The sequence below is a fragment of the Melanostigma gelatinosum genome (genome assembly GCF_949748355.1).
Source record: "Melanostigma gelatinosum genome assembly, chromosome: 11".
NCBI classification, from domain to species: Eukaryota; Metazoa; Chordata; class Actinopteri; order Perciformes; family Zoarcidae; genus Melanostigma; species Melanostigma gelatinosum.
This window is the reverse complement of record NC_136644.1, coordinates 4,183,329-4,205,439: the sequence shown is the minus strand read 5'-3', so window position 1 is coordinate 4,205,439 and position 22,111 is coordinate 4,183,329. Positions and strand designations below refer to the sequence as shown.

Sequence of the window (22,111 nt, the reverse complement as noted above, 5' to 3'; positions counted from 1 at the left end):
TAATCATGAAGATTATTTGTCGATAAAATATCAAAACAAGCATCAAAGTGTTTGACACACACACAATATGCAAGTTTCCACATTAATATATATTTACAAACAAGTGACTAAATCCAAACAAGGTCTGTAAACTACAAGTAGCCTACAGATCGGATCTAACAGGAAGTACCTTTTTCTTTGACTTCCTGTTCATTCTTTGATGGCGGCTGAAAAATGTCCAACTTGATCGCAGTTTTTGGTTAACGCCCCCTGTTGCTGCCGCCTGCTCTCCTCTACTTTCCAGGCGAGGCGCAGTTCATCTTGAACGAGCCGAGTTACACAAACACACATGACTGGATGAGATGCAAGATGAGGAGGAGCTTGTTGATGGCAGAGAGGAACCCCGAGAGAGAATTATCGTCCTGTGAATGACTTACTGTTTTCACCCGTAACATTGTTAAGACTATACTTTCAGGGATTATTTCTATAGTTTTAGACTTGAGAAATGTGTTTCTAGATCGTTTGGTCTCGCTAACCACGATGATGAGATGTGATATTTCCCACTGAGCACCAAGCGGGCACAGAGCAGTGATTCAGTTCACACGCTTTCTGCCGTTGATGACCGTTCTTTACTTCCTTGTGGAGTTAAGAGGTGAGGAATATGGACAGAGTGGTTATCCTATTTTCTGTGTAATTGTAATATTTAACGATAGATTCTTGGCTGTTAGTCTCATGTTGTGCAACAAAGGTTTAATCTAAAAACATGTCTTGTGTAGTTGATGATCATGAAGATTATTTATCGAGAAAATATCAAAACAAGCATCGAAGTGTTTGACACACACATTATGCAAGTTTCCACATAAATATATATTTACAAACACATGACTAAATCCAAACGAGGTCTGTAAACTACAAGTAGCCTACAGATCGGATCTAACAGGAAGTACCTTTTTCTTTGACTTCCTGTTCATTCTTTGATGGCGGCTGAAAAATGTCCTACTTGATCGCAGTTTTTTGTCAACGCCCCCTGTTGCTGCGCCTGCTCTCCTCTACTTTCCAGGCGAGGCGCAGTTCATCTTGAAGAGCCGAGTTACACAAACACACATGACTGGATGAGATGCAAGATGAGGAGGAGCTTGTTGATGGCAGAGAGGAACCCCGAGAGGGAATTATCGTCCTGTGAATGACTTACTGTTTTCACCTGTAACATTGTTAAGACTGTACTTTCAGGGATCATTTCTATAGTTTTTGACTTGAGAAATGTGTTTCTAGATTATTTGGTCTCGCTAACCACGATGATGAGATGTGATATTTCCCACGGAGCGCCAAGCGGGCACAGAGCAGTGATTCAGTTCACACGCTTTCTGCCATTGATGACCGTTCTTTACTTCCTTGTGGAGTTAAGAGGTGAGGAATATGGGCAGAGTGGTTATCCTGTTTTCTGTGTAATTGTAATATTTAACGGCCGTGAGTCTCATGTTGTGCAACAAAGGTTTAATCTAAAAACATATATTGTGTGGTTGATAATCATGAAGATTATTTATCGAGAAAATATCAAAACAAGCATCAAAGTGTTTGACACACACATTATGCAAGTTTCCACATAAATATATATTTACAAACACGTGACTAAATCCAAACGAGGTCTGTAAACTACAAATAGCCTACAGATCGGATCTAACAGGAAGTACCTTTTTCTTTGACTTCCTGTTCATTCTTTGATGGCGGCTGAAAAATGTCCGACTTGACCGCAGTTTTTTGTCAACGCCCCCTGTTGCTGCCGCCTGCTCTCCTCTACTTTCCAGGCGAGGCGCAGTTCATCTTGAACGAGCCGAGTTACACAAACACACATGACTGGATGAGATGCAAGATGAGGAGGAGCTTGTTGATGGCAGAGAGGAACCCCGAGAGGGAATTATCGTCCTGTGAATGACTTACTGTTTTCACCCGTAACATTGTTAAGACTATACTTTCAGGGATCATTTCTATAGTTTTTGACTTGAGAAATGTGTTTCTAGATTGTTTGGTCTCGCTAACCACGATGATGAGATGTGATATTTCCCACTGAGCGCCAAGCGGGCACAGAGCAGTGATTCAGTTCACACGCTTTCTGCCATTGATGACCGTTCTTTACTTCCTTGTGGAGTTAAGAGGTGAGGAATATGGGCAGAGTGGTTATCCTATTTTCTGTGTAATTGTAATATTTAAAGATAGATTGTTGGCTATTAGTCTCATGTTCTGCAACAAAGGTTTAATCTAAAAACATATCTTGTGTGGTTGATAATCATGAAGATCATTTCTAGATTATTTTGCAAAGAGGTTGATGGGAAAATTAAACATTTGCTTATAACGTCTCATGTTTCTCTGGCAATAAAGCGAGTTACAAGCTCTTATTTTGTGCGGGCCTTTGCTTTAAGGAAGTGGTCAATGTGTCATTTTGAAACCAGCCTCACAGGAAATGAGGCTGAAAATTCGGAGTAATTCACAGGCTTAGTTTGGCTGTGAGCCCCGACGTGAATCAGCAAGTGTCGGGTAATCACGGATACTTCTTCGAAGGAATGTTATTCTCAGCTGCTTGTCCCTGCATGCGTGAGAGGGCCATAGCTCGGCACGTTTCTCTGTCTGGATATCTTTGCTGAAAGAAAAGAAGCCTCTAACTCACGTATAAAGCCTGCCATCATTAGCAGGGACCACCATCTGTTTTACAAACCTAAACTAAAACAACAACATCCCCCTACCCTGCAGTGTGAACAGCCTTGCTGTATGCCCACAGCTTTTATTTAATAATATACAAATAGCAAAACACTCTCTCTCTCTCTAATGTGGCCCCAGTATCTTCGTCTGGTCTGGTTCGTCTGAGCCATTTCAGCCTCACAGGGCCATTTTGTCCTCTGGATGCCCATAATGGGACAATGTCACAGTGCAAGAGTGCATAATATCTTTCATGTGTTTTCGTGTGTGTTTTTCCATGTGAACCAGTGAGTTTGCCAGTGTTTGTCACATAATCACGTTTTCTCCAAAGTCACCAGCCGGTCTGAACCTTTGGAGTGACTCATCCTCTCCTCCTTGGACAGCAGCAGCGGAAAAGATGGACTCCAGTGCCATCTACTGTGCTGCCTGTGGAAAAGCACTTCTATGGGACAGAAAAAACTCTGTTTACTTGTGTGTGTGTGTGTTTTTTTGCATTTTATCTATTATTTGTTCATTGACCAATATTTTTCTAATATTTACTGTTGTTGTGAGCCAAGTGTATCACATCATGGCTTACCTGGTAGATCACATGTACTTGGTGTACATGTGATCTACCAGGTGAGCCATGATATTATTTTCCATGAGTTGATCCCCTGAATTAGTTTAGCCTGAGGTTTTCTCCGGGTTCTCCGGTTTCCCTCAAAAAATAAATAGGTTATGTTGATTGGTCTATCACTGAAAGGGGAAGTGAATTCCTTCTTCAGATGTTAAGACTAATTTACATGGCTCACCTGGTGGATCACATGTACTTGATGTACATGTGATCTACCAGTTGAGCCATCACATTCTTTTGTATCTGAATTTAATGCCGTGGCTCACCTGGTAGATCACATGTACTTGGTGTACATGTGATCTACCAGGTGAGCCATGACATTCTTTTCCATGACTTTCTGTTGATCCCCTGAATTAGTTTAGCCTTAGGTTTTCTCCGGGTTCTCCGGTTTCCCTCAAAAAATAAATAGGTTATGTTGATTGGTCTATCACTGAAAGGGGAAGTGAATTCCTTCTTCAGATGTTAAGACTAATTTACATGGCTCACCTGGTGGATCACATGTACTTGATGTACATGTGATCTACCAGTTGAGCCATCACATTCTTTTGTATCTGAATTTAATGCCGTGGCTCACCTGGTAGATCACATGTACTTGGTGTACATGTGATCTACCAGGTGAGCCATGACATTCTTTTCCATGACTTTCTGTTGATCCCCTGAATTAGTTTAGCCTTAGGTTTTCTCCGGGTTCTCCAGTTTCCCTCAAAAAATAAATAGGTTATGTTGATTGGTCTATCACTGAAAGGGGAAGTGAATTCCTTCTTCAGATGTTAAGACTAATTTACATTCTTTCATAAAAATACATACACTTTTGGGCGTTTTCTGGTTTCGTCCCACAGTCCAAAGTTGTCTGTGTCAGCTTTAAGAAAATAGTGATGTGGCCTAATAAAAAAGAAAAATATATATATATATTTATAGTGATTTATGATTAGTTATTGTAATTGAGAATTTAGGAAAAATTCAAAGTGTTTTATGATGCAAGGCATCTCAAAGTGATTTGCTTCTAAAGGTCAACAGAGAACAAAAGTTATGATGAACTCATTTGTAACTTTAGTACAGTAGTACGGTGTAACATGCTCCCAAAGCAAGAGTCTGTCCATTCATGGATAAAGGCTGTGGTCTCACTGATCACTTTTCTCTTCTTGGAGAATGCCATGTGAAATAACTTCTCTGACACGTAAAACTCCTACTCTTGTGTGTGTTTGTTTGCATGTGCGTCTGTGTATTGTTGTCATCCCGCAGCGTTTCCGTCTCTCAGTTTCTCATCTGCGCCACGGAGAGCACCCAATCCAACCCAATTTGAGACCTTATAGTGTCAGATAAAGGTGGCTAAAGAAAGGAAATAAAGAAAAAACACTCCCCTCCTCCAGTTTTGTCAGTTTTCAAGTTGTTGAGTAATTATTTATATTTAAACTAATTCCAATATAAATTCCTTCATTTGACATTTACAGTGACATTTAATGCACATGTACAGTACCCCTAGGAATGTACATGTGCATCTGTTTCCTAGCATGTATAACTGTTAGCACAAAGTGAGACCAGTAGATGTCAGCATAGCGGAGGAAAACAGCTGCCAAATAAATAGCAGAATGAGTGCCAGGGCCAAAGCTCGAGTTAAAGTGTGTCCTGGCAACAAGAGGTTCCTTTGAGATATGCATGTCTCTCGCTGCCTTTACAGCCCTGTTATATTGTTTCTAACTAGGGTTTCTTCGTATCGTGCCCTTGCTGGAAGAAGTTATTCCTGAATGCATCACAAAATGAGAAAATGAACTTTTTCCACATGCATGCGCTCATTTCCTGCACTGCAAGGTTGTGTAACAAAGGCTTAAACTGAAGGGTTTATTCAGCAGGACATTTCAGTGAAAAGTCTTAATTTCTATATGAATAAAGGAATCAAGTGAAGTAAAAGTAATTCGATTTAAATGAATTGGTAACAAATTGACTGAACCGAAATAAAGTCTGCAGTGGAAATACATTGACTGCTCTCAATTAAAAGTAAGAACAAGAAACATTTTTTAAATAGAGCACTTTTGTTTTCCAAACTTAAATTGCTCTTTGACATAAATACACAACGGTATGTATCTTTAAATAATTCTGTAATCACAATTGGCGCTGGATCTACAGGTACAGGTACATGCCTCATTAATATATAACTGATGAGGTCAGAATAATCCACAGCTATGAGGTAAACCGCATATGAACCCACTGCTCTTTAACCCCTTGTGCATGTCACACTGAACTGCATTGATAAGAAGGTTCTGAATGAGATAAGTCTTAAAGCCTTTTAGGGCATTAAAACTGATAAAAGAACATTTTGGCCTCATCTCTGTGCATTGCATATATCCTGTGTCGCGGTGGAGTCTAAGGTGTTCCTCTGAATTATAGCTTGAGGTGGAAAGTAGGTGAAAGTTCAACAAGTAGCTGTCTCTGTATATGTACATGCATGTTTTACTGCCTGTGTGGTATGGGTCACTCTCTGTGTGGAATATACATTACCTGTAATATTCAACTTAATGTCTAGGAACTTGTCATCAAAAACACTTTGTTACTTTTATCATCACATGACACCATGAAGTTTGTGGTTTCCAGTGAAATCTCTCAACTATCGGATGAATTTCTGTAGAAACATTCACGTCACCCTCAGAATTTGTCGTCTCGTGCTTTCCTAATCCAAATGGGGATTTGGACCAGCAACCCTTTGGTTTCCAAGCCAAATCCCCACAGACAGAGCTACTGTGAAGTCTGAATCATATGCACACATTTTTTTTTACAGTATTTATTTGACAATCACTATGTTCAACACTTATCTATTATGAATGTTTGTAGGCACTGAACAGAATCAAATATAATAATATACCAATAATAATAATAATACATTTTATTTATATAGCGCTTTTCATGACACTCAAAGACTCTTTACAAGGCAGAGACAAATTCAATTCAATACAATTTATTTTTGTATAGCCCAAAATCACAAAGAGGGCTTTACAACATGTACACATTTGACATCCTCTTGTCCCGAGACCCTCACATCGGAACAGGAAAAACTCATGGCACCCATGGCAGACGGTCGATCCAATTGCTGTCTGTGAGAGTGGCCCGGAGAGCAGCCTTCATGGAGCGATGGAAACGTTCACACATTCCGTTGGCCTTCGGGTTATATGCCGTGGTGCGGTGGAGTTTCACACCCAGTCTCTCTGCCACTGCATTCCACAGCTCAGAGGTGAACTGAGAACCCCGGTCAGAAGTCAGGTCTAATGGGGTGCCAAAGCGGGTCACCCAAGCAGAGATGAACGCCCGAGCCACTTCTGCAGCCATTGTGGATGACAGAGGAACAACCTCCGGCCACCTGGTGGTCCTGTCCACCATAGTGAGGAGGTGAGTGAAACCCTGAGACGGGGGAAGTGGGCCCACCAGGTCCACGTGGACATGGTCAAACCGCCTCTCCGGAATGAGAAACGGCTCCAGGGGGGCCTTAGTGTGACGGTGTATCTTGGCCCGCTGACACGCCACACAGGAGGCTGCCCATTGCCTAATGTCCCTTCTTAGGCCTGGCCAGACGAACTTGGCCCCCACCAGCTTCACCGACGCCCTCACCCCCGGGTGTGAAAGGCCATGCATGGTGTCGAACACCCGTCGTCGCCAGTCAGTCGGAACCATGGGGCGAGGCCGGCCAGTGGAAACGTCGCAGAGGAGCATGGCGCCGCTGTCCTGAAACGCCACATCCTCCAGTCGCAGTCCCGTCACAGCTGTCCTGAAAGCCTGAAGGTCCATGTCCGTGAGCTGGTCAGCGGCCATGGCTGCATAATCAATGCCCAGGTGCACAGGGCTGACATGTGCCCGGGAGAGGCAGTCCGCCACCTGGTTGTATTTACCAGCCACGTGTTGAATGTCCGTAGTGTACTCCGATATGGCGGAAAGTTGGCGCTGTTGACGCCCCGACCACGGCTCTGTGATCTTGGCCATGGCAAAAGTCAGGGGCTTGTGATCAACGAACACTGTGAACCCCCGGCCCTCCAGCAGGAACCTGAAATGACGTATGGCGAGGAAGAGGGCCAGGAGCTCCCTGTCAAACGTGCTATACTTCCTCTCGTTGTCCCGCAACTTCTTGCTGAAAAAGGCCAGGGGCTGCCAGGCGCCAGCCACCCACTGCTCACACACCGCCCGACTGCGTAATCGGAGGCATCCGTTGTGAGAGCTATAGGAGCAGCCGGCGATGGGTGTGCCAGCATGGCAGCGTTGGCCAGAGCCACCTTGGAGTTCTCGAATGCCAGGACCCGCTCCGGGGACCAGTCCACGTCCTCGCTGTCTTTCTTCCCCTTTAACGCCTCGTACAGGGGACCCATCAGGTGAGCCGCATGGGGTAGAAAACGATTGTAAAAGTTAACCATTCCTAGATACTCCTGAAGAGGCTTAGCGGTGAGGGGGCGGGGGAAAACAACAATAGCCTCCACCTTGGCGGGTAGAGGAACAGCCCCCTGGGGGGAGACACGATGTCCCAGGAAATCCATTGCCGGCAGGCCAAACTGACATTTGGCCGGGTTCACAATTAATCCATGCTCGTTGAGCCGCTCGAATAATTGCTGGAGATGTCTCCGATGCTCCTCTGCCGATGTGCTGGCTACGAGGATGTCATCCAGATAAACGAACAAAAACGACATACCCCGCAGAACGGAATCCATAAGCCGCTGAAAAGTCTGTGCTGCCCCTTTAAGGCCAAATGGCATCCGCAGGAATTCAAACAGCCCAAACGGGGTGATAACGGCGGTCTTGGGAATATCGAGTGGGTGGACCGGCACCTGGTGGTAGCCACGCACCAAATCTATTTTTAGAATAGATAGTGGCTCCCGCCAGGTGGACAGAAAAATCCTGGATGTGTGGAACCGGGTACCGGTCAGGCGTGGTAATATTATTTAAGCGCCGGAAATCACCACACGGGCGCCACTTACCGTCCGCCTTGGGGACCATGTGGAGAGGAGATGCCCAGGGACTATTAGAACGGCGCACAATGCCAAGCCGCTCTATTGTGGAGAACTCCTCCTTGGCTATTGCCAGTTTAACAGCGTCCAGGCGGCGTGCTCGTGCAAAAACTGGCGGCCCAACAGTTGTGATGTAGTGTTCCACACCATGCTTGGCGACAGCGGCAGAGAAGGCGGGGACAGTCAGGGCAGGGAAATCAGAGAGGAGACGCTGGTACGCATCCCCGGTGGCAAGCATATTGGCCAGGGCAGGCGGCCCTGGACCCCCCAGTGTGCACGGATATGTGTCAAAGGACACAGAGTCAATCAGCCGACGATTCGCAACGTCCACTAACAGTCTGTGGGCACACAGAAAATCCGCGCCCAGTATAGGCACCGACACTGAAGCAATAATAAATTCCCACTCAAACTGATGTCCATTGAAACACACCTTGACATACCTGGTGCAAAATGTACGAATGGAAGTCCCATTAGCCGCATCCAGCGGTGGTCCATGTGCATTTCCCAAAGCGTCCACGGCCGATGCAGGTAGGATGCTCCTCTGTGCCCCCGAATCCACCAGCAGACGCCGACCAGAAGACGTGTCCTCAATAAACAGCAGCTCATTGATGACGCCAGCGCTCATAGCCGCTAACGAGCGCCGGCTCTGGCGTTTCCCTGGTTGCCATAACAACAGGGTGGAATACAGCGCTTTGCTTTGGAGCCAAAACGGCGATGATAATAACACAGCCCGCTGTCCTCTCTTTGCGCCTGATCCCTGCGCTCGGACGACCGGCCCGACACAGCAGCAACAGTTTGCTCGGGGTCTGACACCGCAGCCACATATTGACGAGAGGCCAGCAGTATCCTGTCTGCCTCCTCTGCCAGCCCACGGTAATCCTTGGTGCGCACAAACGGCGAGGTGGCCAACGCCGTGCGCACCGGCGTCGGGAGCTGCCGTAGGAACAGTTGGACAAAAAGAAAGGCGGTGTCACCTGAACCGAGCAGTGCCAACATATTCTCCATTAGTTCAGTAGGTTCGCTGTCCCCCAATCCGTTGAGTGACAGCAGGCGATCTGCGCGCTCCTCGTCAGATAGCTGAAACAAGCGCAACAGCTGTGTTTTGAGAGCGTTTTCCCCAATGCAGGTGGATCTCTCAGCAATCCCATCATCCGGCGAGTAGTGGAGGAATCCAACGCCGCCACCACATGATAGTATTTAGTATCATCCACCCTGATCCCGCGGAGGTGATCCATTTCCGTGATTGAACTGAAGGAGGTGGAGATGGTGTCCATGGGCTTGAGGAACAACCCCAAAAGAATTTTGGGGTTGTTGGAGCCAGATTGGATGATGGAGTAGTGAGAGGAGCGAGCTGTGTTCAGGGCATCTTTATATTGTTGTTGTTGGAGTTTGAAGGCATCCAGGTGAACAGTAAGTGGCACGACGTTCCAGTTGACGGCCCTGTGCTTTGAGGAGGCGAAGTCGGTCAGTGTACCAGGGTATTATAGTACTTGACCAGGGCAGTGGGGGAGGCAGTCGAGATCGGGGCAGAGGCAGAGACAGTGGCAGCCAAGGTGGAGGAGAGCAAGGGGATGTTATGGTGCGATTCTGCTGTACTTTTCGGACTATAAGCCGCTACTTTCCCCCCCGCGCTTTGAGACTGCGGCTTATACGCCGGTGCGGCTTATATGCGGATTTTTTCGTAGCTTTGCGCCGCCAACACATTTAACATAAATATGGATGAAGTACCTTTGACGTTTGACCTACCTCTCACTAAGACTGTTAACAAAAAAGGTTGAACGGCAAGATGCTTTTAACATTTTAACATGCTTCTAACTGGCTTGGCTAACAGCTAGTCGTGCTAGCAGCAACTGGCCAGCAACTGCTTCGTTTTACTTCTTCCGTTTGGTAGCCTTGAGAGACCTTAGTCTGTAATGTAAGAATGTCTGTATGTCATGCAGTATGTCTGTATATCATACTGTATGTCTGTATGAAGCATGAAAAGATCGCTAATGCTAATTGCGGTTAGCATTTCCCCATTGGCGGTAATGTTAAAATTAGCTTAGAAGCTAGCGAGTCAACACACTCTGCTAGTCAATATAACTCTGTTGTCCCGAGTCTGTATTTGGGTCCTTGAACACGCCACATCATGTAGCCTTGACAGACCTGGTCACAGCGCTAGCACTCCAATAACAGCTGATTCCTCCACAGAAATGCAGACTTTTACTGCACTGTAAAAGTCTGCGGAGGAATCAGCTGTTATTGGAGTGTCATCAGCCCTATTACGGTAAGCGGCCAAGCCAGTTACGGTAGCCGTAAATGCTAATGCTATGAGCCGTAAATGCTATAGAGCCGTAAATGTACCGTAGCCGTGAATGCTAATGCTATGAGCAACAACAGTTACCGGTACTGCCTCGTTGCTTTTAGATTCTATACATGCTGCTTCGTTTTACTTCTTCCGTTTGGTAGCCTTGAGAGACCGTAGTCTGTAATGTAAGAATGTCTGTATGTCATACTGTATGTCTGTATGTAGCATGAAAAGATCGCGCATGCTAATTGCGGTTAGCATTTCCCCATTGGCGGTCATGTTAAAATTAGCTTAGAAGCTAGCGAGTCAACACACTCTGCTAGTCAATATAAATCTGCTGTCCTGAGTCTGTATTTGGGTCCTTGAACACGCCACATCATGTAGCCTTGACAGACCTGGTCACAGCGCTAGCACTCCAATAACAGCTGATTCCTCCACAGAAATGCAGACTTTTACTGCACTGTAAAAGTCTGCGGAGGAATCAGCTGTTATTGGAGTGTCACCAGCCCTATTACGGTAAGCGGCCAAGCCAGTTACGGTAGCCGTAAATGCTAATGCTATGAGCCGTAAATGCTATGCGCCGTAAATGTACCGTAGCCGTGAATGCTAATGCTATGAGCAACAACAGTTACCGGTACTGCCTCGTTGCTTTTAGATTCTATACATGCTGCTTCGTTTTACTTCTTCCGTTTGGTAGCCTTGAGAGACCGTAGTCTGTAATGTAAGAATGTCTGTATGTCATACTGTATGTCTGTATGTAGCATGAAAAGATCGCGCATGCTAATTGCGGTTAGCATTTCCCCATTGGCGGTCATGTTAAAATTAGCTTAGAAGCTAGTGAGTCAACACACTCTGCTAGTCAATATAAATCTGCTGTCCTGAGTCTGTATTTGGGTCCTTGAACACGCCACATCATGTAGCCTTGACAGACCTGGTCACAGCGCTAGCACTCCAATAACAGCTGATTCCTCCACAGAAATGCAGACTTTTACTGCACTGTAAAAGTCTGCGGAGGAATCAGCTGTTATTGGAGCGTCATCAGCCCTATTACGGAAAAATTCAGTTTTCTTCTAAAAATTTCCGGGTGCGGCCTATATACCGGTGCGGCTTATAGTCCGAAAAGTACGGCACTTGATATCACATCAAGTGCTGGGGCCACAGTCCTCAACCAGGCTGTCTGTGATATAGTTGCCGTGGAGAATAACAGCTGATTCCTCCACAGAAATGCAGACTTTTACTGCACTGTAAAAGTCTGCGGAGGAATCAGCTGTTATTGGAGCGTCATCAGCCCTATTACGGAAAAATTCAGTTTTCTTCTAAAAATTTGCGGGTGCGGCCTATATACCGGTGCGGCTTATAGTCCGAAAAGTACGGCACTTGATATCACATCAAGTGCTGGGGCCACAGTCCTCAACCAGGCTGTCTGTGATATAGTTGCCGTGGAGAATAACAGCTGATTCCTCCACAGAAATGCAGACTTTTACTGCACTGTAAAAGTCTGCGGAGGAATCAGCTGTTATTGGAGCGTCATCAGCCCTATTACGGAAAAATTCAGTTTTCTTCTAAAAATTTGCGGGTGCGGCCTATATACCGGTGCGGCTTATAGTCCGAAAAGTACGGCACTTGATATCACATCAAGTGCTGGGGCCACAGTCCTCAACCAGGCTGTCTGTGATATAGTTGCCGTGGAGCACGTAGTGGATATAGTCTTTCTCCACTTTTGTATTGACGGTCCAGGCAACCACCTCCACCCCCCTCTGTGCCCAGTACAGAGCATAGTCCCTGCAGACAGGAAACAGACACACAGACACACACAGTTACTCTCATTCTAGTAAGTCTCAGTCTTCTAGTTACGATGACAGAATGCAATGTTAATGTGACGGTTGGTCTCGGCTGCGGAAACTTACGGCGAGACAAAGGTTTTCTCTATCAGGAAGGCTGAGATGCCACAGAGCTTCCACAGCACGTGATGGTGCGCCCAGTCCAACGCCACGTCCAGGAGCGTCATCCAAAGGTGCTTCCATGGGGATGAGAAACGAGCGGCACCGTCTCCGAACCGACTCAGGCTCCACGGCCGGTGGGTCAATGCCGTGACCACGTCTGGGTCGCTCTGCCTCATCTGGGCCGGAAGTGCAACAGAGCAAGAGATAAGAAGACGGCGAATGTCAGCAATATGATAAACACAACAGCAGTGCAATACATGACAGCTACAGTTTACTGCTGAGCAGACACTCGCTCTCTTACCCTGTAGATGACTTTTGGCTCAAAGGAGCAGACGATGCTGGTGTTGTAGAGGACTGGATACTTTTTATACAGTTCTTTTAGGGCTGCAGCGGCCTGGGAGGTGAAGAGAAACACACGGTTATTGTAGGACAGTCGACTGTTTAGAGTTGTGTCTGAGGCTTTAGATCATTGTGTGTGTGTGTGTGTGTGTGTTCCTGTGCACATTGTGTGTGTGTGTGTGTGTGTGTGTGTGTGTGTTGGTGGTAACTAGCAGCTGTGGACCTCGACAAATGCAGCTCTGCCTTCCTTAATCCCCTAAAATGTGCTGAGTAATGAAAGCCCATTTATTCAATATTTGCTTAAAGATCACTGTGTATTAGAGCTAAAAACTATCTTTGGAACACGATAATCTTGTTCTCGTCATTATGCAATGCTGACTAGGCACAAATCAATTGCATCAACTCGTACGACAGACGGAATGCAAACAAACAAACAAACTCTTGTTTGTTTGTTTTGTTGGCTGTACCTCATCTGGATGACCTTTGACATCAAAGTAGATGGTGTGCTGCAGTTTGATGCACTCCTCCACCGCCTGCTCCAGAGTTGGTATCTTCTCTCCAGCAAACTTGTCCCTGGTGAACGAGGACACATTACATTACATTACAGTCATTTAGCAGACGCTTTTATCCAAAGCGACTTACAATTCAGAGTCTATCACATTTCTACACCGTAGGCACAGCTACGGGAGCGATTTTGGGGTTAAGTGTCTTGCTCAAGGACACATCGACATGCGACTAGCAGAGCCGGAGCCGGGGTTTGAACCGCTGATTGAAAGGCGGCCCTGCTAACCACTTAGCCACAGTCGCCAAATGTGCCAGTGCTTTTCAAACAGATGCACCGTTTACATGGGAAACACGACACTTAACTTTTCTGGACGTGGATTATGATGCAATGCACCCGACAAAACAATGATTAATAGATTGCATGCAGCTTCTTATCGAAACAACATGACTGCCTGCAAAAACCGGTGACGGTATAATCTTAAATCTAAAAGCATCAGCTGCAAAAATGACATGAAAAGTTAAATGTCTGCATGCTTGTTCTGTGAATCCCAAGCTATATTTTTCTGATAACTGTCTTACCTGAGTCGATGTTTAGCCGCTGCGTCCAGTTTAACCAAATCGGCCAGTCTCATCTGGCTGATTGCTCCCGACCCGTTGGTGGTCCGGTCCACAGTATCATCATGCATTAGCATTGGGACACCGTCTGCCGAGAACTCCAGGTCCATCTCCACGCCTGTCGCCCCATTCTTACTGGACTAGAGAAGAACACGTAAAAGCAAAGGGGTCAGAATTTTGAGAATTATGAAGTTTATTCTTTTAACCCTGGTGTTGTCCTGGGGTCATTTTTGACCCCAGAGGACGTTTAAGGTCTCGAAATAAATGAGAAATCATATTTTTGGTTTAATATTGAATGACTTTTCCTAATTTAATGGGGACAACTGGGTAAACACAAATTCAACATGTTGATATGTAAAGTGATATTTAATTAACAGTCATTACTTGAAACTGTTCAAAAGACAATTCTGTTAGAATGTAACTTATTTACATTATATTAGAATGTGACGTCTTTACATTATATTAGAATGTGACGTCTTTACATTCTATTAGAATGTAACTTATTTACATTCTCTATACAATGTAAATAAGCTACAGTGTATAGAATGATTCGATTCAAGTTATTCCTTTTTAAATGTTTTAGTCACCACTAATAAACACACGGTAGGACACCCAAATCTCTTCCACACTTCTCTTACCTCCTGGATGGCTACGATTGTGTTCTCCGGGGCGTCGTGCCCACCGCACCGGTGAGCGACCACCGACACATTGCCGGAGCCCAGCGGGTGCAGCATCTGCAGGGCTCGGCTGGTTGGTACCTGGGCGAAGCTGAACATGGTCATAAAGAGGTAGAGCGAGGCGGTGAGGGCAGTTGCCCACACCGGGCTGAGGGTCCCCAGCAGGACCAGCACGAAGGCGACCAAGTATAGGGTTACGTATTTTCCTAGCTGCAGCATTGTTGTTCTCTTTCGTCTTTCTGACTCGAGTGTAGTAATGCGACCTTTCGTGTCGAGGCTTCGTAGCTTGTGTTGAGTAGTCCAGGACGACTGTTGCCACGCGCGGTTCGAAGTCTCGTTCGAAGTCTCGTTCGAAGCCTCGTTCGAAGCCTCGTTCGAAGCCATACCACGTGACTGATTCATGAAATGGTTCACGGGTTTGGCGTAGCACCTTAAACATTTACAAAATGTGCCATTTGAAGATACAAATTCAGTTCACAGTTGCATCGTAAAATATCTTAATTGACCCATCAGTCAGGTATTATTAACTTCCAGCAACCCTCAAATCAAAGAATAAAGACACTTTACGCACAATTTAGGTGTATTTTCCCTTTAACTCAGGAAATGCAGGATGCAGCATGTTTTATACTTGATGTGAATATCATTAATTTCATCTCATTTCATTATGCAATAGGTCTACTTTGTTGGCATCTCATTCTGAAAACCGGATGTTAGTCTGTAGAAAACCGGAAGTTGTCTCACGTTAATCTTTCCGCTAACTTTGCAAAGTCCTTCGCTCGCTCCCGATCTGTGCCTTTTGAATGAGTTTACCGTGTATTTCAGCAGTGGTCTCGTGTGACGTCACAGTTTAGCTGTCGGCCATGTTGGAGTACACACAAAGCCACTGGCATGCACGGCTGAGTCGCATAACCTATCGATCATGGTGAACTTTTGTGCTGTCTTTGGTTGTGGCAGCAGAGCTGATAGACAAGAAATCATTCTTTCGTTTGCCAGCGGGCATTACACATCAAGGAAATGACACGAAGGAGCTATCCAAGCGACGTCGCGAGAAATGGCTGTCACGCATCTCGAGATATAAAGGAATGGAATTTGGCGTACACTAGAGTATGTGCGGATCACTTTATAAGTGGTCAGTGATTTTATTTACAAATTCGTTTGTGAACAGTATTTAATAAAGGAAATATAAATTAAACTTGGGCATGAGAAGGTTACCGAAGCTTCATCGGCCCGTGACAGCAGTCGGTGCCAGAGACGCGTCGAGCGTGTACAACAGGCGAAACACAGAGATGCAGCCTCAGCATTGCTTGATATGAGTTTAACGTCAGATCATATATATATAAATATATATATATATGTGTGTGGGGGGGATGAAGTTAGGGGTTAGTTTAAAGTGAATTCCTACACACACGCACACAATTACGTGCATGTACAATGTAAACAAACACACGTGTCTGTTTGCGCTGAGTAAACATTGAATATTGCTAAATATCTGACCAGATCTGTATATATTTACCCTCCCAATGACGAGATGAGAATTGTCGACGACCGTTGCTTTGACGTCTCGGACCCATCCACTGACAAACTGATTATAAGCGTCGAGCCCTTTATAGCACTCCAACTCGTCTTTTGTGTAAGGACTGGGGGTGTTCACGAGATACGTGTAGATGTTGGCGTAGTTTACCGATGGAAGATAAGTAGGATCGGCACTGAAACGATCTGCACTCATCGTATAGGGATCCAAGTTACCAATAACCTTCAATTTGGCCAGGTAGCGAACCTTTGATGCACTATCCAGTGATTCAAAGTATTGTATTTTCGCCGCACTTCCTTGTTTACTCGCCGCCATGTAGGATCTGTATGTACTCCAACATGGCCGACCGACCTCGTAACTAAGGAGATCGTGACGTAGGTGAGACCACTCCATAGGTGCACTACAATTGAAGTGTCTGCTGAGTTGACCACAGTGAGATAAGGTCATGCTCCGCCTTGCTAGAGTGAACACGTCGGTTACTCAAACGGATGAATAAAACACGTAACGATAGCACCGGGAGAAACCCTGCAACTGGTCTGTCAGTAACGATACGCGAGAAACGGGAACACCGCGTTCACGTTAAAGCGGATATGACAACTCTGCCGCAAGTTACGTGTCTCTTCCGCAAACTGCGTTACTATTAAAGCAGAATTGACAGTTTTCGGATTCTTAAGATCTCTATTAAATGTATTTTACTCTGAAGTGATAGTTTACAATTTACCCGTAAGAGGGCACACAAAACACAAAAACGCCTATTGAGTACATCCGGGTCAGAGTGTTTCCGTAACGTTAGCTTACAGTTTGCATTTGGTATATCTCCAATGTCTTAAAAGAAGAATCGCGTTTCTATGTTTCCTTCTCTTCCATTAAGCCCATCGTCGGTCATGGTGAGCCTCTTTCTCTCATAACGTCTTATATTACTTTCATTGTTTTGCAAGAGATCAGGAAAATGAATGACAAAGTTGGTGGTAGGTGTCGATGCTTGTTCAAAAATACTTACGTCAATAAATCCTTTAATAAACGCTCTGTTGTCCGTCTTATATTTGCATCATATATCGTTATTAATCTCATGTCAAGTCGATTTGAGACCTGTCTGTGCATCCATACAGCCTGTGAGTTCAACATATGAGCTCAAACACCGCGTACAGATGACTGTAAATTAAGTTAAACTCGCATACCGGATTTGGAAAGTCGCGATACACCGGCACAAAACTGCAACCGCAGCACAATGATGACGCTCATTAGGGTGGCCAAAGTAACAGGAACACCTGTATAATGAAATGCAATCAAATAGCCCTGTTACTAATGTTTGTATTTTGTTCTCTCAACTGTTAGCTGGTGAGTTATATTTGTGTTGCATTACTTTGTACAATTATGTGCAAGGTTGCAACTTATTTTCACTATCAATTAATCTGCTGAATATTAATTGTTTGATCAATAAAATATGCCAGAATATATGAAAAAAACAAACAATGCCAATCATTGCTTGCATTGTTTTTGTTCACATTTGTCATTCTGAAACCAGTGATGTGTTGCATTTTTGCTTAAAAAATGATATAGATGTATACAATTTTTTGAATCAATTAATGTACGACTCGTTTTGGCTCTTAAGTGTCAAATGCATCTGTTATTTTTCAACAGATGAGGTCAGTGCTGCTGCGCAGGTTTACTTCAAACATCCTGTCCTGTTCCAGAGGATCATGTCGACTTACAGGTCGGATAACGCATGGTGTGCAGCTTCATTCACCAGGTCAGACACCCATCCAGCAGAGCTTCCGCGGACCACTTATACCTAAAATCACAGCCCTGGTCGGATACTCAGACTCTTCCGCAAACAAGTACACGATGATTTACACCCTGCCGCACATTAAGCTCCTCAGAGCTGTGTCCAGGCTGAAACTGCTCCAAACTGCAATCACTGGGGTCATCTTGCCCCCAGTGTACATCCTCTACCTCCAGGGAGACGTCCCCCTCTCTCTTGTCAGCTATGCAACGGGTTTAGCTCTGTTTGCTGCTGTCATGCTGTACACTGCCAGTCACTTCTTCAGGAGGATTGTGGGGATGATGTACCTGGACCCGTCCCAGACCACCCTCAAAGTGTCCCACCTCACCTTCTGGGGCAGGCGCCATGATATCTACCTGCCTGTGTCGGATGTTATGACCATTGGGGACACAGGCGACTCCGTAAACGAGACAATAGTGAAATTTAAGAGATTCAGCAGTCCACAGACGCTCTATTTCGCCACTCATTTTGGACGTGTGTGGTGGACAAACAGGCTTTCGAGAAGGTGTTTGGAACTTAAAAATGATAGTTTGTTTAAATTGTACAGATTGGGACAATAATAGTCAACAGTGAATCATCCTAAAAATACAGTATAACTTGTTATAATGAGAAGGATCTGTTCTCGGTGAAGAATAAGATTATGCAGAAGACTGTCGCCAGTGTAAACTTTGGCTGAGATATGTTAGCAGTCGTCAACCATGAATAACGAGCTAATTCATTACTTAATGAAGCTTGTGGTTGGAAAGTACAGATACATATTTGCAGGCCTGACTGCTAAGTGACTGTTGGCAGTAATGTGTTAAGAGTACTCTGAGTACTTTGGTCTGTAACGGTGTTAATGTGTAGAGGGGGAAAAAAAGTCAAATAAAGTCAAAGTCTTGGTAAAAGTGAGGTTGTCCGAATGTTCTACAAACAGAAATATTAGTGTTGCATCTTAAAATAACTATTTCAAGGTAAGTAATGAAGCACATTTATTTCAAACACTGTTCGTGATTCAGGTGTGAACAGAGACTGATCTACATTACATGTAGAATGGGGCATTTGGTAATAACGTCACAGAGAAGATTTATACTGGATATTCACACTTATATACGTGCTTTTTGTGTCATGTAATAGCTTTTACAAAGACGAAAATAAAAACAAACAGTTTCATGATCCATTTGGATACAAGATGATCTCTCTAAAGATCTTTAAGTAGTGGGTCATCGTTTTAGTAGAGCAGTTTTGATAACTTAGGTTTTATAGTTAGTTGTCGTGGCCGAGTGGTTAAGGCGATGGACTAGAAATCCATTGGGGTCTCCCCGCGCAGGTTCGAATCCTGCCGACAACGAATTACCTTTAGCGCAATTAGAATGTTACCGTAACATTCATTTTCCAGTTGTAAATGTTTTTTGTTGTTGTCGAAGTTATGATGAATAAATTGATTTTATTATCGATACCCTGCAACCCTTTTTATAGATGGCAAGTGGTCAAACATTCATCTTTCTGTTGAAGACATTGCTAAAAAATACGAGGCAGATTTGATGATGGAGGATTTCCAGGATTCGTCATGCTCCCTTGCAGCTGCAAGCTTTGCCGATATATGTGTTTTACTTTCAGATGATGTTTTTTGGATTATTATTAATGCTGCATTCATGTACATCTTGCATTCTACTGCTGTAGATGCTTCAGTCTGTGCTAATCTTAACTACTTTAATGTGCAGTTTAGATAGATCCTTCCCTGGTAGCCGTTTTAGTTTAGCGCTGTACTTTTTTGCAATGAATTGATTGTGGTTATCACTCGACACTACGAAAACAATTAAAGTCACATTGTTTCTAAATTCATGAAATTGACTCTGTGTGCAATGGGATTTTTTAACAACGAGACCTCATTCATGGAAAAACAAAGGAGTTATAAACCCAAAATCGAATGTGTTTTATAAATGTCCACATGGTGGTGCTATCCCATCAAAGATCACTTGTTCACGGCCTGACAAATGTCATTGAAGTCGAATTATTTTTTGAGAAATCCTGGTAAGACAGACAAACAAACAGTGACTAAATCCAAACGAGGTCTGTAAACTACAAGTAGCCTACAGATCGGATCTAACAGGAAGTACCTTTTTCTTTGACTTCCTGTTCATTCTTTGATGGAGGCTGAAAACTGTCCGACTTGACCACAGTTTTTTGTCAACGCCCCCTGTTGCTGCGCCTGCTCTCCTCTACTTTCCAGGCGAGGCGCAGTTCATCTTGAACGAGCCGAGTTACACAAACACACATGACTGGATGAGATGCAAGATGAGGAGGAGCTTGTTGATGGCAGAGAGGAACCCCGAGAGGGAATTATCGTCCTGTGACTGACTTACTGTTTTCACCCGTAACATTGTTAAGACTATACTTTCAGGGATCATTTCTATAGTTTTTGACTTGAGAAATGTGTTTCTAGATTGTTTGGTCTCGCTAACCACGATGATGAGATGTGATATTTCCCACTGAGCGCCAAGCGGGCACAGAGACGTGATTCAGTTCACACGCTTTCTGCCATTGATGACCGTTCTTTACTTCCTTGTGGAGTTAAGAGGTGAGGAATATGGGCAGAGTGGATGTTCTGTTTTATTGTAATATTTAACGATAGATCGTTGGCTATTAGTCTCATGTTGTGCAACAAAGGTTTAATCTAAAAACATATATTGTGTGGTTGATAATCATGAAGCTTATTTATCGAAAAAATATCAGAACAAGCATCAAAGTGTTTGACACACACACATTATGCAAGTTTCCACATAAATATATATTTACAAACACGTGACTAAATCCAAACGAGGTCTGTAAACTACAAGTAGCCTACAGATCGGATCTAACAGGAAGTACCCTTTTCTTTGACTTCCTGTTCATTCTTTGATGGAGGCTGAAAACTGTCTGACTTGACCGCAGTTTTTTGTCAACGCCCCCTGTTGCTGCCGCCTGCTCTCCTCTACTTTCCAGGCGAGGCGCAGTTCATCTTGAACGAGCCGAGTTACACAAACACACATGACTGGATGAGATGCAAGATGAGGAGGAGCTTGTTGATGGCAGAGAGGAACCCCGAGAGCGAATTATCGTCCTGTGAATGACTTACTGTTTTCACCTGTAACATTGTTAAGACTATACTTTCAGGGATCATTTCTATAGATTTTCACTTGAGAAATGTGTTTCTAGATTGTTTGGTCTCGCTAACTACGATGATGAGATGTGATATTTCCCACTGAGCGCCAAGCGGGCACAGAGCAGTGATTCAGTTCACACGCTTTCTGCCATTGATGACCGTTCTTTACTTCCTTGTGGAGTTAAGAGGTGAGGAATATGGACAGAGTGGTTATCCTGTTTTCTGTGTAATTGTAATATTTAACGATAGATTGTTCGCCATGAGTCTCATGTTGTGCAACAAAGGTTTAATCTAAAAACATATCTTGTGTGGTTGATAATCATGAAGATTATTTATCGAGAAAATATCAAAACAAGCATCAAAGTGTTTGACACACACATTATGCAAGTTTCCACATAAATATATATTTACAAACACGTGACTAAATCCAAACGAGGTCTGTAAACTACGAGTAGCCTACAGATCGGATCTAACAGGAAGTACCTTTTTCTTTGACTTCCTGTTCATTCTTTGATGGAGGCTGAAAACTGTCTGACTTGACCGCAGTTTTTTGTCAACGCCCCCTGTTGCTGCGCCTGCTCTCCTCTACTTTCCAGGCGAGGTGCAGTTCATCTTGAACGAGCCGAGTTACACAAACACACATGACTGGATGAGATGCAAGATGAGGAGGAGCTTGTTGATGGCAGAGAGGAACCCCGAGATGGAATTATCGTCCTGTGAATGACTTCCTGTTTTCACCCGTAACATTGTTAAGACTATACTTTTAGGGATCATTTCTATAGTTTTTGACTTGAGAAATGTGTTTCTAGATTGTTTGGTCTCGCTAACCACGATGATGAGATGTGATATTTCCCACTGAGCGCCAAGTGGGCACAGAGACGTGATTCAGTTCACACGCTTTCTGCCATTGATGACTGTTCTTTACTTCCTTGTGGAGTTAAGAGGTGAGGAATATGGGCAGAGTGGTTATCCTATTTTCTGTGTAATTGTAATATTTAACGATAGATTGTTGGCTATTAGTCTCATGTTGTTCAACAAAGGTTTAA

General features: G+C 44.3%; 1 protein-coding gene and 1 pseudogene across 2 annotated transcripts; one reads left to right on the top strand and one right to left on the bottom strand.

Moving 5' to 3' along the window:
* Nucleotides 1-11,949: 11,949 nt before the first annotated feature.
* LOC306784908 (glycerophosphodiester phosphodiesterase 1-like) lies at nucleotides 11,950-14,901 on the bottom strand. Its single transcript, XM_079279102.1, has 6 exons — nucleotides 14,589-14,901; nucleotides 13,915-14,090; nucleotides 13,299-13,404; nucleotides 12,794-12,886; nucleotides 12,457-12,668; nucleotides 11,950-12,331 (listed from the first exon to the last, which is right to left on the bottom strand). The coding sequence occupies exons 1-6, from the start codon at nucleotides 14,844-14,846 to the stop codon at nucleotides 12,184-12,186; spliced, it is 993 nt and encodes a 330-aa protein (XP_079135228.1). The 5' UTR covers nucleotides 14,847-14,901; the 3' UTR covers nucleotides 11,950-12,183.
* Nucleotides 14,902-16,940: 2,039 nt separating this feature from the next.
* On the top strand, nucleotides 16,941-18,581 carry LOC306784377 (transmembrane protein 186-like; annotated as a pseudogene). Its single transcript has 2 exons — nucleotides 16,941-17,045; nucleotides 17,800-18,581. The product of its transcript is annotated as a transmembrane protein 186-like (transcript).
* Nucleotides 18,582-22,111: the final 3,530 nt, after the last annotated feature.

What these genes read in the sequence shown, in the direction of transcription:
- LOC306784908 (XM_079279102.1), bottom strand. Translation starts at nt 14,846, where the DNA reads ATGCTGCAGCTAGGAAAATACGTAACCCTATACTTGGTCGCCTTCGTG. An exon ending in GCGGCTAAACATCGACTCAG is followed by an intron (nt 13,405 to 13,914) that starts GTAAGACAGTTA and finishes CTCGTTCACCAG; the next exon opens with GGACAAGTTTGCTGGAGAGA. An exon ending in TCAAAGGTCATCCAGATGAG is followed by an intron (nt 12,887 to 13,298) that starts GTACAGCCAACA and finishes TTCACCTCCCAG; the next exon opens with GCCGCTGCAGCCCTAAAAGA.